This window comes from Lithobates pipiens, unplaced genomic scaffold (genome assembly GCF_037356315.1).
Source record: "Lithobates pipiens isolate NorthernLeopardFrog02 unplaced genomic scaffold, aLitPip1_a1.2 Scaffold_10, whole genome shotgun sequence".
NCBI lineage: Eukaryota > Metazoa > Chordata > Amphibia > Anura > Ranidae > Lithobates > Lithobates pipiens.
This window is the reverse complement of record NW_027507686.1, coordinates 78111645-78129310: the sequence shown is the minus strand read 5'-3', so window position 1 is coordinate 78129310 and position 17666 is coordinate 78111645. Positions and strand designations below refer to the sequence as shown.

The 17666-nt window shown below is 43.1% G+C and overlaps 1 protein-coding gene across 1 annotated transcript in view; it reads left to right on the top strand.

The window, feature by feature from the left end:
* The window catches only part of CTSW (cathepsin W), a 184859-nt gene that overhangs the window by 136517 nt on the left and 30676 nt on the right, over nt 1–17666 (top strand). Inside the window, exons 8-9 of the mRNA XM_077463350.1 lie at nt 5483–5547; nt 5630–5720. Coding sequence (XP_077319476.1) covers nt 5483–5547; nt 5630–5720 — 156 coding nt within the window. The remainder of the gene's footprint in view (nt 1–5482; nt 5548–5629; nt 5721–17666) is intronic.

The following is a 17666-nucleotide window of genomic DNA, read 5'->3' as shown; positions in this document are numbered from 1 at the left end:
CCATATTACCCTTATACCTAAACCTAATAAAGACCCATTGCTAGTAAATAACTACTGCCCCATTTCGTTGCTCAACGTGGATCTCAAGATATACGCCAAAATATTAGCCAACCGTATTTTGCCCCATCTCCCTCAATTAATTGACCTAGATCAGGTTGGTTTTGTCCCTGGCAGGGAAGCGAGGGACAATACCACAAAAGCGCTAAATATCCATCACTGGCTCACCACCACGGCCACTCCTGGCTTTCTGCTGTCCCTTGATGCTGAGAAGGCGTTCGACAGGGTAGCATGGGACTATATGGAGGAAACCCTTTGGACAATAGGAATCCCACACCATTTACTGCGGATGATAATGGTCCTCTATTCGTCCCCCACGGCTAAAATCAGAATCAATGGCTGCCTGTCGAACGCCTTCTCCATCTCCAACGGTACCCGTCAAGGCTGCCCCCTTTCACCTCTGATTTTTATACTCACGATGGAACCTTTACTCCGCAAACTCAGGGACAATCCAGACATAAAAGGCTTGTCAATTAAACACAAAACATATAAGATAGCAGCATATGCTGATGACATTCTACTTTTCCTTTCGGACCCCATTACCTCTATTCCCAACTTACTAAACGATTTTAATCTATTCCAGGCCCTCTCCAACTTAAAAATTAATTTCAGTAAATCAAAAGCCCTCAACATTTCCCTACCGCCCGCATTAGTAAATCAATGTACTCTCAACTTCCCCTTTGGATGGGAAAAAGAAGCCATTACCTACCTAGGCATACAAATTCCTGCCACCTTAACTTCCCTTTATGCTAAAAATTTTCAGCCACTTCTTCATTCTATTCAAACTCACCTACAGAAATGGAAAGTGAGTCTCTTCTCATGGTTTGGCAGAATGGCCATCTTAAAAATGAACATTTTGCCAAAGATACTTTATTTGCTTCAGGCTATCCCTATTAACTTACCGCCCTCCTTTTTTCGTTCTTACAACAATCTGTGTCGACTTTTTATTTGGAAGTCCAGGACCCCCAGAATCAACTGGCAAAAACTTACGCTACCTAAAAACCTTGGAGGCCTTGGAGTTCCAGACATACAAAAATATTATCTTGCATGTCACTTAAACAGAATTTTAGACTGGCACTCCCATGCACTTCATAAAGATTGGGTCGGATTTGAACAAGCTTTCTCTTGCCTTCCTCTAGAAAATCTGCCATGGATACATAAATCCCATATTCCACGCAAGCTTACCACTCACCCCTTCATACATGCTTCACTCCTGCGTTTTCAACAAGCTTGCACACCTCTGAAGCTGGTCCCCACGTATGGCCCATTGACCCCACTAAATCAAAACCCTGAATTTCCACCGGGCCTTAATCCACGTCCACCGCACACTACGCTTTCTGGCCCTAAACCAGGAGCCTATAACTTCTTCCACAATGGCAAACTCCTATCTCATCAACTTATGGTCTCCGCTTTCTCTGAATACCAAATCCCATTTTTCAAATATTTGCAATTACGGCATTTCTTCCAAAATTCGAAACTTGGAGCTCAATGGCATAGGGACCTTACACCCTTTGAATCCATGTGTGCTAGTACTGAACCTCAAAGACATGTTATATCCACAGTCTACTCGCTTCTTTTCTCCTTCCATGATATTAAAATAGACAAAACTGTCCAACAATGGGAATCTGATTTGCACCTAGATCTTTCACCGGCAGACTGGGAAATAATATATCACAATATACACAAGGGTTCTATAAACGTCTCAACTCAGGAAAACAGATACAAAATTTATGCTAAATGGTATAGAACCCCTGACAAAATCCATAAATTCTCTCCTGCCGTCCCCCCCGACGTGCTGGAGATGTAATAAAGCTTTGGGCACTTTGCTCCATATTTGGTGGGAATGCCCCCTCTTGCAAATGTTTTGGACTGAAATACACCGATTGATTTCTCAAATTACCACCTACTCCCTTGACATGACTCCTGCCCAATTCCTATTACATTACAGTCCTACTACAACCCGGAGTTACACCAAATCCCTGACCATTCACCTCATTAATGCGGCCAACCTGTGCATCCCGGTGCTCTGGAGATCTACATCTCCCCCTACCATAACAGATTGGATAAAAAGGGCAGACAAAATAGCGGAGATGGAAGAACTTATTCATCAGGCCAAAGACACCCCGAACATTTACGGGCAAACTTGGGCTGTTTGGAAACACTTCAGATCTTCTGGGCTGCCTGGACAAATTCACCCTACCCCAACACACAACCCCCATCCTGATAACCGCCCTCCGCCTGCCCCGTAACTCAATAGACCAAACCTTGGACACGCCTCACTCTGCACCTTTTTCAATGCCATTCAACCCCATACTCACGATGCCCTACACCAAGATCATTTTACATTTCTCCTCCCCTTTCCCTTCCAGAGAACAGCTGTCCTTCATAACTTTAGACTCGAGAATGGTGCTCTTTCAATGGCAGTGCGGCGTTGACCATCAGTCTTTTGAGAATCCCTAATAGGTCCCATCACCGGTCACAGTCAGATCCCAGCAGGGGTGACCGGAGATGGTATTCTGAATAATAGACTCAACGCTGTACAGCCTATATCTTTATAATTTTGTTTTCATTACTGTTTCTACTTTATAATGATGAGACATTTATAAACCTAACAATATTAACCGACCCACATAATATCTTTCTTCCTATTTGGAGGGTATGACCATTTGTTCTTTTAACCGGCCTATATTAACACACTTCAACACCTATTTTATTTTATTTTATTTCATTTACTTCTTCGGCTCTATACTATATTTAATCAGTTATACATATACAGTGTAAGTCTACCTAACCACTATGTTTATGTACTCCTTACACTGATTGTTTATTTACTATGTAACCAATGTTTGTAGATACTTGGTAAAACTTTAATAAAAATTTTGGAAAAAAAAATAAAAAATACAGGATCCACTTGGTAGTTTCTCCTGAGTTGGGTACATGCTTCTTAGGCCCCGCCTACACACTTGACTTAAAAAAGTTGTGTCCAAATAAAATATCGCCTCATTGACCAGTGTCTCATACCAGTGTGTTAAGAATTACTCTTAACACCTTCATGAATAAACACACTTTTGCTAATCTAAAAATAATGGAAAAGTTACCACAGGTGTAAGATACAGTGCCTTGCAAACGTATTCGGCCCCCTTGAACTTTTCAACCTTTTGCCACATTTCAGGCTTCAAACATAAAGATATAACATTTTTATTTTTTGTGAAGAATCACCAACAAGTGGGACACAATTGTGAAGTGGAAAGAAATCTATTGGATTTTTGAAACTTTTTTACTAATAAAAAAATGAAAAGTGGGGTGTGCAAAATTATTCGGCCCCCTTGCGTTAATACTTTTTAGAGCCACCTTGTCAGGTCACCTAGAGCCCAGGTGACAGGTGCACACCGTAGGGTTGGGGATGCACCGCAAGGCTGTGGACCCTACGGCTGACGGCTGCAGACGGGGGACAGATCCCACTGGGGTAAGAGCGTAAGATTCCCCGGGGCGCGGAGTCTAAGAGCCAGCTGGTGTTCACCAGAGCTTCGAGTGGTGAAGATGGTCTTGGCTGCAACTGGCTCCAGGTCGCGACCCCCAGGGTCCCCCAGCTCACACCCACAGTAGGTAACAGGAGGATAGGGATGGTGAGGGACAAAGCCAAGGTCGGGGCCACAAGCAGAACAGAATAGTCGGGTACACGCCAATAGGTCAGGGTCACAGGCAAGCAGGGATGGTCAGAACACGCCAAGGTCGGTAACGGAAATCAGAAGCAGAGCACACGACAGGAAACAGGAAGCTAATACACAAAGGCTACACAATGGTTGATCAGCACTGAGCCCTGCAGTGCACAGGTTTATATAGGGCTCCCTGATAGGGCCTGGGGTGGAGCCATGCTTAGAGGAGAGGTTATAAAAACCACCAGGTGGAAGTAGCTGGCTTCTTAGTCTGAAGACATGAGGGAAGGTAAGCAAACACAGGAAGATCACTGCATAACCATGACACACCTTTTGCTGCGATTACAGCTGCAAGTCGCTTGGGGTATGTCTCTATCAGTTTTGCACATGGAGAGACTGAAATTCTTGCCCATTCTTCCTTGCAAAACAGCTCAAGCTCAGTGAGGTTGGATGGAGAGCATTTGTGAACAGCAGTTTTCAGCTCTTTCCACAGATTCTCGATTGGATTCAGGTATGGACTTTGACTTGGCCATTCTAACACCTGGATACGTTTATTTGTGAACCATTCCTTTGTAGATTTTGCTGTATGTTTGGGATCATTGTCTTGTTGGAAGATAAATCTCCGTCCCAGTTTCAGGTCTTTTGCAGACTCCAACAGGTTTTCATCCAGAATGGTCCTGTATTTGGCTGCATCCATCTTCCCCTCAATTTTAACCATCTTCCCTGTCCCTGCTGAAGAAAAGCAGGCCCAAACCATGATGCTGCCACCACCATGTTTGACAGTGGGGATGGTGTGTTGAGGGTGATGAGCTGTGTTGCTTTTACTCCAAACATATCGTTTTGCATTGTGGGCAAAAAGTTCGATTTTGGTTTCATCTGACCAGAGCACCTTCTTCCACATGTTTGGTGTGTCTCCCAGGTGGCTTGTGGCAAACTTTAGACGAGACTTTTTATGGATATCTTTGAGAAATGGCTTTCTTCTTGCAACTCTTCCATAAAGGCCAGATTTGTGCAGTGTACGACTGATTGTTGTCCTATGGACAGACTCTCCCACCTCAGCTGTAGTTCTCTGCAGTTCATCCAGAGTGATCATGGGCCTCTTGGCTGCATCTCTGATCAGTCTTCTCCTTGTCTGAGCTGAAAGTTTAGAGGGACGGCCAGGTCTTGGTAGATTTGCAGTGGTCTGATACTCCTTCCACTTCAAAATGATCACTTGCACAGTACTCCTTGGGATGTTTAAAGCTTGGGAAATCTTTTTGTACCCAAATCCGACTTTAAACTTCTCGACAACAGTATTACGGACCTGCCTGGTGTGTTCCTTGGTCTTCATGATGCTCTCTGTACTTTCAACAGAACCCTGAGACTATCACAGAGCAGGTGCATTTATACAGAGACTTGATTACACACAGGTGGATTCTATTTATCACCATCAGTCATTTAGGACAACATTGGGTCATTCAGAGATCCTCGCTGAACTTCTGGAGTGAGTTTGCTGCACTGAAAGTAAAGGGGCCGAATAATTTTGCACGCACCACTTTTAAGTTTTTTATTTGCTAAAAAAGTTTAAATTATCCAATAGATTTCGTTCCACTTCACAATTGTGTCCCACTTGTTGGTGATTCTTCACAAAAAATTAAAATTTTATATCTTTATGTTTGAAGCCTGAAATGTGGCAAAAGGTTGAAAAGTTCAAGGGGACCGAATACTTTCGCAAGGCACTGTATATGGTTTCCGTTATACCTTTCTAACCTCTTACATTACTCTTACAGAAATGACCTCTTATGTTGGAAACTATGGAACTCTGACAGTAATTATCAACAACGTATTGCTACAGGTTAGTGGACAATAATATGGTAAGTATTGAATCAAGGTAGTAAAATGAAGTTGTTCACATGATCTCTTCATTGTTTTTTCAGCATTACAAAAATGGAATCATACATAATCTTCACCATAACTGCAGTCCAGATTATAACAATCACGCAGTCTTGATAGTAGGATATGTTAACAGTAAGTAATAGAGCATTATAAATATTGTCTACTTAGACATGTTAGAAAAAACACGTTTAAATACTTTAAATACTGGGTATAAATTAAATAGAGAATAGAGTATATAATATTGATAATAGTAGATTATAGTCCAAATCTAGAACAAGATAATTCAGCAGTTGCATGTTTAACCTAAACTTAATACACCATTAAATGTATATTTGGGAGCTGTTTTGTCTGTCAAAATATTTGCATTTCTGACTGTCCATTACTGAGATTTACAAAACCCTGCCAACAAGAGTTGGAATAAGGACTCTTTCCCATAGGTGTACCCTGCCAGCAGATCCGCCTGCTCAGCAGGGAATCTGTCCACTGATCCCGCTGAGCAGGCGGGTGACAGGTCTATGTCTGCTACCCTTATGAAGAGCGGTCATGAACACAGCCCGCTTTACTCTATGGGCGGTCGGATGTAAACAGACTGCTTGTCTGTTTACACCTGACTGTCATCTGATTTGATTTGTCAGATAGATGGGAAACAGATCCCTCATCCATCTGTTTTTAATGGATAGGATCAGATCCAATGTCGGCTGGTGTAAACGGACACATATCCATTTACATCCGCCACTTCATAGAGGGCAATGGATGGGCCGATTGCCCTCTATGGTCCGCCTGTGTGAAAGGGGCCTAATGATCTGACTTTTCTATACAGCAGTTAAGAAATATTGCCAGAATTTATCTTTACCCCCAACCTTTGGTTGGACAATGAAAGATCTGCTGCTGACAGATATACTTTATATTTGGTCAAAATCTAGCTTAAAAGAAAAAAGACAGCCTATACCTTTACCCATTAAGGGAAATTATATCCTGTATAATAAAATATTAGGACTTTGGGGAACATGACAGCTGTATTTGGCTTCAAGAGTTAGTCCACCCAAAAATGACATTATGGTAGATCATTTTAGACTGATTTGGTCCCTGTCTCCCAATATGTCTTGGATACTCAAACAGCAAGCCCTCTGTAGAATATGTATGTGTGAGGACCTGGGGGTGGGAACAGGAAGTAGGAAGTTATGAAGTGAAACTAGGAAAAGGTTCACATGCTGTTCATTGTTGGGTGGGAATAAACAAGCTCTCTACAAGATTTATCTGGCTATTTATCATTGCTTCCACAAAATCTACATGGTGACAGAAGTGAGATCGCTGAAACATCATGGCTCAAAATTTACGTGGCATACAACCCCTAATCTTTTATGATGACATTGCTAACAACTGGCTGAAATTCAAAAGAGAATGGGATGTGTACAGCAAAGCATGACTCTCAGACAAGTCAAAAAAGGTACAAGCTTACACTCTTCTCAATTTTGCTGGTTCAGATGCACTAGATAAATCAGAGTCATTTCATTTTCATGACAGAGAGGTAAGAGTGGATCCTGATGTCTTAATCAAGAAATTTGATGAGATATGCTTACCGCGGCATAATGTGATAATAGACAGACATGCATTTAACATGATGGCTCAGAAACCTGCTGAAGGAATCCAATCCTATGCAGCCACACTGAGACTCCTGGCTAAAAAATGTGACTTTGGTGCACTGATGAAATGATACGTGACAGGATTGTATGTGGTATCTACAATCATGCAGTTCATGCCAATTTTTTCGGGGAGAAAGATTTAACACTGGAATTAGCCATCACAATATGTATGTTTAAACATTCTTAAAGGGCCACTAAGGAACTAAAAAGACAGGCAGAAGGGTTTGTGGTGCAACAGAACATAAGGCAATGCAGCAACTGTGGTAGTGAACATGTTGCTAAGCACAAAAAGAGGTGTATCTCATGAGGTGTAACTCACGCAACAAATGAAATCATTTTGCAAAATGTTGTGGTCCAAGCCTCAAAATAGAGGTGCGTGGATGACACCATCTAGTGACATTAAACAACAAAATCTGCACAGAATTAATGAAGTGGAAAGTGATGATCACCAAAACTGTTTTCATTGTGAGTCTGAACCTAATTGCAAATAAAGGAGAAATATTCACCACCTTCTCAACTGCATGCAACAAACATGTCAAGCTGAAAATGTACACTGGTGCCAAATGCAATCTCATGTCCTTATCCATATTGCACAGCATTGACCCCAAAGCTGAAATTGATTAGTCAAATAAAGTAAGCCTGGTAGCTTATGGCAGTCAAACAATTCAGACACTGGACACGTCTACCTTGGATCTATCAGGGGACAAGCTGCTATTCCAAATTGTGGATAGAAATGTTAAGAGCCTACTAGGCTTACCAGACAGCATGCATTTAAATCTAATCCAACTCAGTCCAGAAGTACATGCAGTACAACAACAGGCTCCTGAGATCACCATATATAAGGACTTATTTTGAACTGACACTGTTGGTAAGCTTCAAGTCATGTATCACATGCTCTTAGATGAAACGGTATAGCCTACTGTGTGTGCCCCTCGAAGGATCCCACTGGCTATAAAAGACAGACAAAGTCTTGCAAGAGTTGGAAGGGATGACTAGACTGGGCATCATTGCACCAGTGGAGAAGGCTACCCCCTGGGTGGCTGCCATGGCAGCAGTAGTCAAGAAAGATGGCACTGTCTGCATATGCATTGATCTTGTGCACCTCAATAAGGCACTCCTGAAGTCTTATCATCCATTAAAAACTGTAGAGCAAGTGATCGGTGATATGCCACAAGCAAAGATCTTCAGCATTCTAGATGCAAAATGTGGATTTTGGCAAATCCCTCTGAATGAGGAATCATCAATATTTACAACATTTATGACCCCATATGGGAGATAAAAATGCTTCCAGATGCCATATGGAATTTCAACTGGAAGCAAAGTATTTCAGAGATGTATGGAACAGCTCTTTGCTGGGCAGCCATGTGAAATAGTTGTGGATGATATCTTGATTTGGGGATCCTCTGTTGATGAACATGACTAAACGACTTAAATGTGTACTAAACCATGTCCGAGTAATCAATATGCAGGACTGTGTGAGGAATTATACTGTTGTGGCACCAGCACCACCACCACCACCACAACCACCAAAGGCCCAATTTTTCTACCACTGTTCAACAATGGCATGTAATTACAATTCTTGATATAATCGTTCACAGCAGGGCGCTCCAGCGCCCACCAAGAATCACTTTGAGGGCTTACAGTGTTGTGGCAACACCAACACCTTAGGCCCCCATTTCTGCAGAGCATATAGGGCAGGCCCCTACTTTCAAACATCCAACTTACTAACGTCTCCTACTTGCAAACGGAAGGAGACAACAGGAAATGAGATGAAAAAAGACAGACGGCCCAAAAAATTATACAGGGGGATAACCCTTCCCTATGTTTTCCAAAAAGTTTAAAAATAGATTTTTTGACTGGAGCTACACTTTAAAAATGTACCAGTTCAAAATTACAAACAGATTCTACTTAACACAACAAACCTACACAGTCCATGTCTTGTTTGAACCACCTGTATACTGCTGTTCTGAGTATATAGGGCCTGGGGGCCCCATGCCTTTCCTTTTTTTTATTTGGCTACGGGGTTCCCATTAATATCTGTAGAAGACCCAAAGGGGCTGGTAATGGGCAGGGGTGGCTACCCATGTAATTTTTTTCTCAATGATTTTCATCCGTATTGCCTGAACCAGATATTACCTTAAAATTGCAAGCAGTTTTAAATTACTTTTTTTCCATTAAATGTCATTTTGCGCAGGGACTGTTCTAAACACGGGAAACATGTGCCACTTCACAGGCATACTATAGACACCCCCAGGCATGGTATTTAAAGGAATATTTCACTTTTTTTTGCACTTTAATCGCCATTAAAATCAGTGCTCCTGAAAAAACAGCAGTTTTTCAAAAAAAATGTTGCCATTGATCCATGTCCCCTGGGTCAGGAGCCGGGTCCCCAAACCCTTTTTAGGACAATATCTTGCATATTAGCCATTAAAATTAGCACTTTTTATTTCGAATGTTTGAGTCCCATAGACTTCAATGGGGTTCTAAAGTTTGTACGAATTTTCGGTCGGTTCGAAATTTCTGGTGCGAACCGAACCTGGGGGTGTTCGGCTCATCCCTAATCACTACAGTGAGATAACATCTCCACTCCATCAGCTTCTGCGCCAATATGCCGACTAGTGTTGGACTGAACAACATGCTGTTGCTGTAGATACATTGAAAGCACAATTAACCAGTCCACCTGTCCCCCAGTATTTTGATGTGCATAAGATGGTGGTATTGTCTGCTGATGCTTCCCAGCATGGTCTTGGCCCAGTCTGTCTTCAAGATGGGGGGCCTGTGGCTTTTGCATCAAGAGCCCTCACTGAGACTGAAGCACGCTATGCTAAAATCAAGAAAGAATTATTGGAACTAATATTTGCCTGTGTAAAATTCCATGACTATATCTATGGCCGCCCTGTGACTGTAGAGATGGATCATAAGCCACTCATAATCATATTGAGAAATCCATGCACACAGCATCTGCACGCATCCAGTGAATGATGCTAAAGCTTGAATGCAATCTATAAACAAGGCCGTGAACTGTTTCTTACGGATGCTCTTTCACGTGCACAACTCCCCACTTCTGATAACTCTGAAGCTATTGAAGATTATGATTGGCTCTGGATGGGGTGTTGTCACTCAGAAGGATTCAGGAACTAAAGCAAGAAACACAGGCAGATGCCACCTGTCGACACCTCATGGACATCATTCTTAATGGGTGGCCTGGTCCCTTTAAGGAAATCCCACATGATATCTGACAATTCTACTCTATAAGGGATATATTGACAGTAGATGATGGATTAATCCTGTGTGGTCAGGGATATGTCATCCATCACTCTCTCCAGAAATACTACTTGACGCAAGTCCATCAAGGTCATCTTGGCATTCATTCCACTAAGCAAAGGGCACGTGAAACCTTGTTTTGGCCCATTATGTATACTGACATTGAAAGATGAGAGAACCTTTAGCTCTTCACCAAATACCTGACAGATCATGGTTTATTACAGCAGCTGACATATTTGAGTGGTTAAACAAGGATTATCTGGTCTTGGTAGATTCCTACTCTGGATGGTGGGAATTTGATGTCCTCCCAAACACTTCCAGTAACACAGTAATCAGAAAATTAAAGATGACTGACAAAGCAACATCATTTTCAAGTAGAGAATTCAAGAACTTTGCTCACCTAAGGATTTTCAGCATGTCACTAGCAGTCCCAATTACCCTAGATCTAATGGTCTTGGAGAGTGTTAGATCTCCTAGAGAAATGTTCACATGATGGTTCTGACGTTTATGGAACCCTACTCAACCTCCGCAACACACTTAGGGATGGCATGCCTTCTCCGGCACAACATTTACTATCACGACTATCACGACAAACCAGGACTCTGATTCCCATGGTCCCATCCCAGCTCTTGCCAAGAGTGGAGACTGCATTATTTCCACTCAGGCACAAAGGAAAGATAAGCCATGACAAATCAGCCTAATGCCTTTCTCCTCTGGAGCCTGGGCAGATGGTAAGGATGGAGACAACCTGTGGGTTTGACAAACTGCCCACAGTTCACAAAAAGGCCTGGCATCCAAACAGCTATGTTGTTCATTCTGACGGTGGGACCTATGTAAGGAACCACCATTAGTGATGGACGAACTTCCGACGGGACGTTTCGCGAACGCGGACCGCGAACGGGGCCGACCGTTCGCGAAACCGAACGCTCGCGGTGGGCCCCATTGACTTCAATGGGAGGCGAACGTTTTAAACCTTTAGGTCGAATTTGCTGCCACAGGATAATTATTAGGTGGGCAAACATAGTCCTACCACATGGCCAATGACATAACACATGTATGGGGTGAATTTGGGATCGATAACTACAAGCATTCTTTTTTTATATGGAAAATTGTTCTGACAATTCAGGACTGTGGCGCGCATGAAGGCAATGGAGGAGAGGGAAGGTCAGGGACCAGGGTAGGCAGAGAAGAGGGTGCAGGAGATGATCACCAGCAGCGTGACATACAGCAATGACACATGCACCGTGATAGAGGCATCTGACAACAGCACCGTGATAGAGGGCACTGACATCAGCAGCGTGACATAAAGCATTAATACCAGTACCGTGACATACAGCATTGACAGCAACACCGTGATAGAGAGCACTGACATCAGAAGCGTGACATACAGCACTGACATCAGCACCGTGATATACAGCACTGACAGCAGCACCGTGACATACAGCACTGACATCAGAAGCGTGACATACAGCACTGACATCAGCACTGTGATATACAGCACTGACAGCAGCACCGTGACATACAGCACTGACATCAGAAGCGTGACATACAGCACTGACATCAGCACCGTGATATACAGCACTGACAGCAGCACCGTGACAGAGAGCATTTTTTAAATGACCCTGTGACAAAACTCTTAGTCCCTATACCGATGAAGGACTGCTGCAGTATAGGGCAGCGGTCAGCAGTGGTGCACCTCAACCCTATCTATTGTGGACTGATACCGGTCCTTACAGAACAGCAGACTGTGCCTCACTCAACCCTATGTGCTGTAGCACCCTAGACCAAGTTACCAGTCCTTATAAGAACTTTTGTGGACCAAGCAGGTTGTGTGTTAGTGATTAGCAGACTGTACGTCAGTCCCTATACCAATGAAGGACTGCTGCAGTATAGGGCAGCGGTCAGCAGTGGTGCACCTCAACCCTATCTATTGTGGACCGATAGCGGTCCTTACAGAACAGCAGACTGTACCGCACTCAACCCTATGTACTGTAGCACCCTACACAGACCAAGTTACCAGTCCTGATAAAGAGCTTTGTGGAACAAGTGAGTTGTGAATGTTTAGCAGACTGCAGCAGAAGGGCAGCAGTCAAGTATAATATTCTTTCTATATTTGGAAGAAAGAATATTATATGTGTACAAGCCTATTACCGTACCACTGATACCAGTCCTGAAAAGAACCTTTGTGGAACTAATAGTAACAGCAAGTCTTTAAACTGACCCTCACTGCCTGACAACACTGCTTCCTTCCTGTCCCTATACAAAGTGGCAAAAAATAGTAGACTGGAACGATTAGTGGTTACTGGAACAGCTCTTTTGTGGACCTGATAGTAACAGCTAATGATGATGATGATGATGATGAAAGACTAATCTGGCTGTCCCTGTAGCACACACCGTCCTTTCCCTTTCTCTAAACTGACAAAAGACACTCAGGCTGCTGCAAGAATCAGTAGCACAGCAAACCTATATACACCTAACACCTATACCAGTCCTGAAAAGAACTTTTGTGTACCAAATAGCTAGCGTTTTATCTGTCCCTACTCCACACAGCAACCTTTCCCTATAGTGACAGAAGAAAGAATGTAAAATGGCCACCGGATCGGGTGTATTTATAGGTTAGGGGGAATGTCCAAGTGTCCATGTGCTGTCATGTCTCAATTGGCTGTCCTGTACCCCATGATAGACGTGTCATCATAGGTCAAAGTTCTTTTACACATTAAACACGTAAGTCCGCCGGGGCGAACGACGGGAAAAGGCGAGCGAACCGCGAACGACCGAAATTCGCAGCAAAATGACCGCCGGGCGAACCGTTCGGCCATCACTAACCACCATCACCTCCTACAGGTACCTGAATAATACTGTACTGCTGCTGCCCATGTGCCTATGATCCCTTCAGGACCCCAAGCACAACACTGCTGCTGTGCCCACTGAAACTTCCAACAATGGATGTAACACACAACCACAACAAAATTATGACAGCGACAGGCAAGATGGATCGTCCTAACGAACGATTTTAGGGACTTAGGAGCTAAATTGAGAAGTCGACCCAGTTCTCCAGGAACCCAAACCTTTCCTTACTACACCAGCTCCTCAGTCACTTGTTTACTTCCCTAATCTCCCTCTGCCTGGTTTGGGTTCTCAGTCGGTCACCAGTTCTATAGAAGGGACAGACGGCACCTAAAGGAGGAGGGTGCAAATCTGCTGGGAGTGAAGTTAGAGGGGTTTTTAAACTAGGCGAGGCGGGTCCGTAGGTAGAGATAGTCAGGAATGAATTATAATATTCCAGAGGGTAGTATTGGGGGCACTAGTGGTAGGTTGACCAAAGCACATAAACCGGAGGTAAGTATAGTAACAAGTCCTGTTTTCAATCGTGGAACACCCAATAAGAGGACAGTATGCAACCAGTCTAAACTACGTGGCATGTTCACCAGTGCCAGGAGCCAGGCAGACAAGATGGGTGAATTTGAGATACTGTTTAATAGGGAAGCTTTAGATTTTGTGGGAATTTCGGAGACCTGGTTCAACAGCTCTCACGATTGGCTAGAAACCAATCAAGGGTATTCCCTTTATCACAGGGATAGAGAGAGTAAAAAGGGTGGGGGGATGCCTATATATCAAGAATAATGTACAAGTAAATGTGAGAGATGACATCAATAAGGGAGATAGGGAGTAGGGGGAATCCTTATAATTAGAGCTGCAAAGGGATGAAGCTATGGGGAAAATAATACTAGGAGTATGCTATAGGCCCCCTAACCTGAGGGAGGAGGGGGAAACTGACCTCCTATCACAAGTTGGATTAGCAGCAAGGATGGAAAGTGTTATAGTTTATCTTGGATTTTAATTATCCAGACGTAGACTGGGTGAAGAGAACCACGCATTTGTCTAAGGCTCGCCAGTTCCTAAATGTCTTGCAGGACAATTTAATGGGTCAGATGGTAGACGCACCAACTAGAATAAAGGCGTTACTAGATCTACTGATTACCAACAATACAGACCTGATCACGGATGTGGAAATACAGGGCAATTTAGGAAACAGGGATCACAGGTCAATTGGCTTCAGTATAAATCACACAAATAGGAAACACAAGGGGAACACAAAGACACGGAGTTTCAAAAGAGCCAACTTCCCTAAACTATGTACCTTGCTAGAAGATATCAATTGGGATAAAATCTTAGGAACAAAGAACATGGGGGAGAGATGCTTTAATAGCATATTAAATAAGGGCATTAGTCAGTGCATCCCATTGGGAAATAAATTTAAAAGAGCAAACAAAAGTCCTGGATGGCTTAACTCCAATGTAAAAATGCATATAAAAGTAAAGGAGAAGGCCTTCAAAAAATACAAGGCTGAGGGATCATCATCAGCATTCAGACTTTACAAAGAATGCAACAAGATATGTGAGGGCGCAATTAGGACAGCTAAGATAGAACATGAAAAAAACACATAGCGGAGGAGAGCAAAAAAAAAAATCCCAAGAAATTCTTTAAGTATATAAACAGTAAAAAAGGGAGGACAGACCACATTGGCCTCATAAAGAATGAGGAAGGACATCTGGTTACAAAGGATGGGGAGATAGCAAAAGGCATTGAATGTATTCTTCTTCTCAGTCTTCACGAGGGAATTGGGGGGCTTCGGTAACCAAAACTGCAGTGTTTGTCCTCATGACACATCACAGGATGTACCCTCATGCTAACAGAGGACAGAATTAGAAATAGACTTGAAAAACTTAACAATAATAAATCATCAGGACCAGATGGCTTGCACCCAAGTACTAAGGTACTTAGGGAACTCAGTCAAGTAATTGCCAGACCATTGTTCCTAATATTTACTGACAGTCTACTGCAGGCTTTCTCAACCTTTTAACCCTAGAGGAACCCCAAAATTAATTTTCAGGTCTCGATGAACCCTTACTAAAACCAATTCATCAGGGGTCAATAGAACAATGCCTCTTATACTGGTGGTCAATAGGAAGAATGTTCCCCTTAAAATGGTGCTCAGAATGCCACTCTTAAAGACAGCAAAAAAATATATTTTGTGTCATCCTGCTGGCTTTGCTAAGTGGTGCTGAACCTTGAACTCTGTAGGCACCATCAAAAAGGTGGTTTATTAGCCACAGCTCAAGGAACCCCTAGCAACCTCTGGAGGAACCCTAGGGTTCCACTGAACCCTGGTTGAGATTGGCTGGTCTACTGACTGGAATGGTACCAGCTGGAGAAAATCCAGTGTAGCACCAATATGCAAAAAAGGGCCAAAATGCATCCCTGGGAATTACAGACCAGTTAGCCTATCATCAATAGTATGCAAGCACTTGGAGGGAATGATAAGGGACTATATACAAGATTTTAGTAATGAAAACGGTATAATTAGCAGTAATCAGCATGGATTCATGAAGAATCATTCTTTGCCAAACCAATCTATTAACCTTCTATGAGGAGCTGCCATCTAGATAAAGGAAGGCCCCTAGACATGGTGTATCTGGATTTTGCAAAAGCATTTGACACAGTTCCCCATAAACGTTTACTGTACAAAGTAAGGCCCGTTGGCATGGACCTTAGGGTGAGCACATGGATTGCAAACTGGCTACAAGGCTGAGTTCAGAAGGTGGTGTTAAATGGGGGATACTTGGAATGGTCAGGGGTGGGAAGTGGGGTCCCCCAGGGTTCTGTGCTGGGATCAATCCTGTTTAATTTGTTCATAAACGACTTGGAGGATGGGGTAAACAGTTCAATCTCTGTATTTGCAGACGACACTAAGTTAAGCAGGGCAATAACTTCTCCGCAACATGTGGAAACCTTGCAAAAAGATCTGAACAAATTAATGGGGTGGACAACTACATGGAAAATTAGGTTTAATGTAGAAAAATGTAAAATAATGCATTTTGGTGGTAAAAATATGAATGCAATCTACTCATTAGGGGGTGAACCTCTGGGGGAATGTAGGATGGAAAAGTACCTGGGGGTCCTAGTAGATGATAGGCTCAGCAATGGCATGCAATGCCAAGCTGCTGCTAACAAAGCAAACAGAATATTGGCATGCATTAAAAGGGGATTAACTTCAGGGATAAAGCGATAATTCTCCCACTCTACAAGCCTTTGGTCTGGCCTCAGCTGGAGTATGCTGTCCATTTCTGGGCACCAGTCCTCAGGAAGGATGTACTGGAAATGGAGCCCTACAAAGAAGGGCAACAAAGCTAATAAAGGGTCTGCAGGATATTAGTTATGAAGAAGGGTTGCGAGCACTGAACTCATTCTCTCTGGAGAAGAGATGCTTTAGAGGGGATATGATTTCAATTTATACGTACCATACTTGTGACCCCACAATAGGTATAAAACATTTTGGGAAAGGGAGTTTAATAAGACAAGTGGCCACTGATTAAAATTAGAAGAAAAGTGGTTTAACCTTAAACTGCGTAGAGAGTTCTTTACTGTGAGAGCGGCAAGGATGTGGAATTCCCTTCCACAGGCGGTGGTTTCAGAGGGGGGCATTGATAGTTTCAAAAAACTATTATATAACCCCCTGAACGACCGCAACATACAGGAATATACAATGTAATACTGACATATAATCACACACATAGGTTGAACTTGATGGACTTGTGTCTTTTTTCAACCTCACTGTTAGAAACCATGAAATCAGACTGAGACAGACGCACAGTTAAATCACACTTGTTTAATAATAAAAATAAATAGAACAAACGTAGTCAAAACATAGCCAGAGTCAGGGAGCCGGAGATGAGCGTAGTAAAACAGCAAGCAGGATCTGGAGCCAGAACGGATGTCAGCCAAGCAATCCTTTTAACAAAAATGCAGGAGAGCATCTCTGTGTATTGACTAAGGTGAAGGCAGAGATCCTCTGGGCAGGACGGCTTAAGTAGGCAGGACTGACGAGTAGGGATGGCTGAACGGTTCGCCCCGGTGGTCGGTTTGCGTCGAATTTTGGCTGTTTGCGGTCCACCTGATCGGCGGACTATTGCCGCTGTTCGTCCGGCGGACTTACGTGTTTACTGTGTGAAAGAACTTTGGCCTATGATGACACATCCATCATGGGGTACAGGACAGCCAATTGAGACCTTACAGCACATGGACATCCCCCCTAACTTATAAATAGACCCGATCCGGCGGCCATTTTACATTCTTTCTACTGTCACTATAGGGAGAGGTTGCTGTGTGG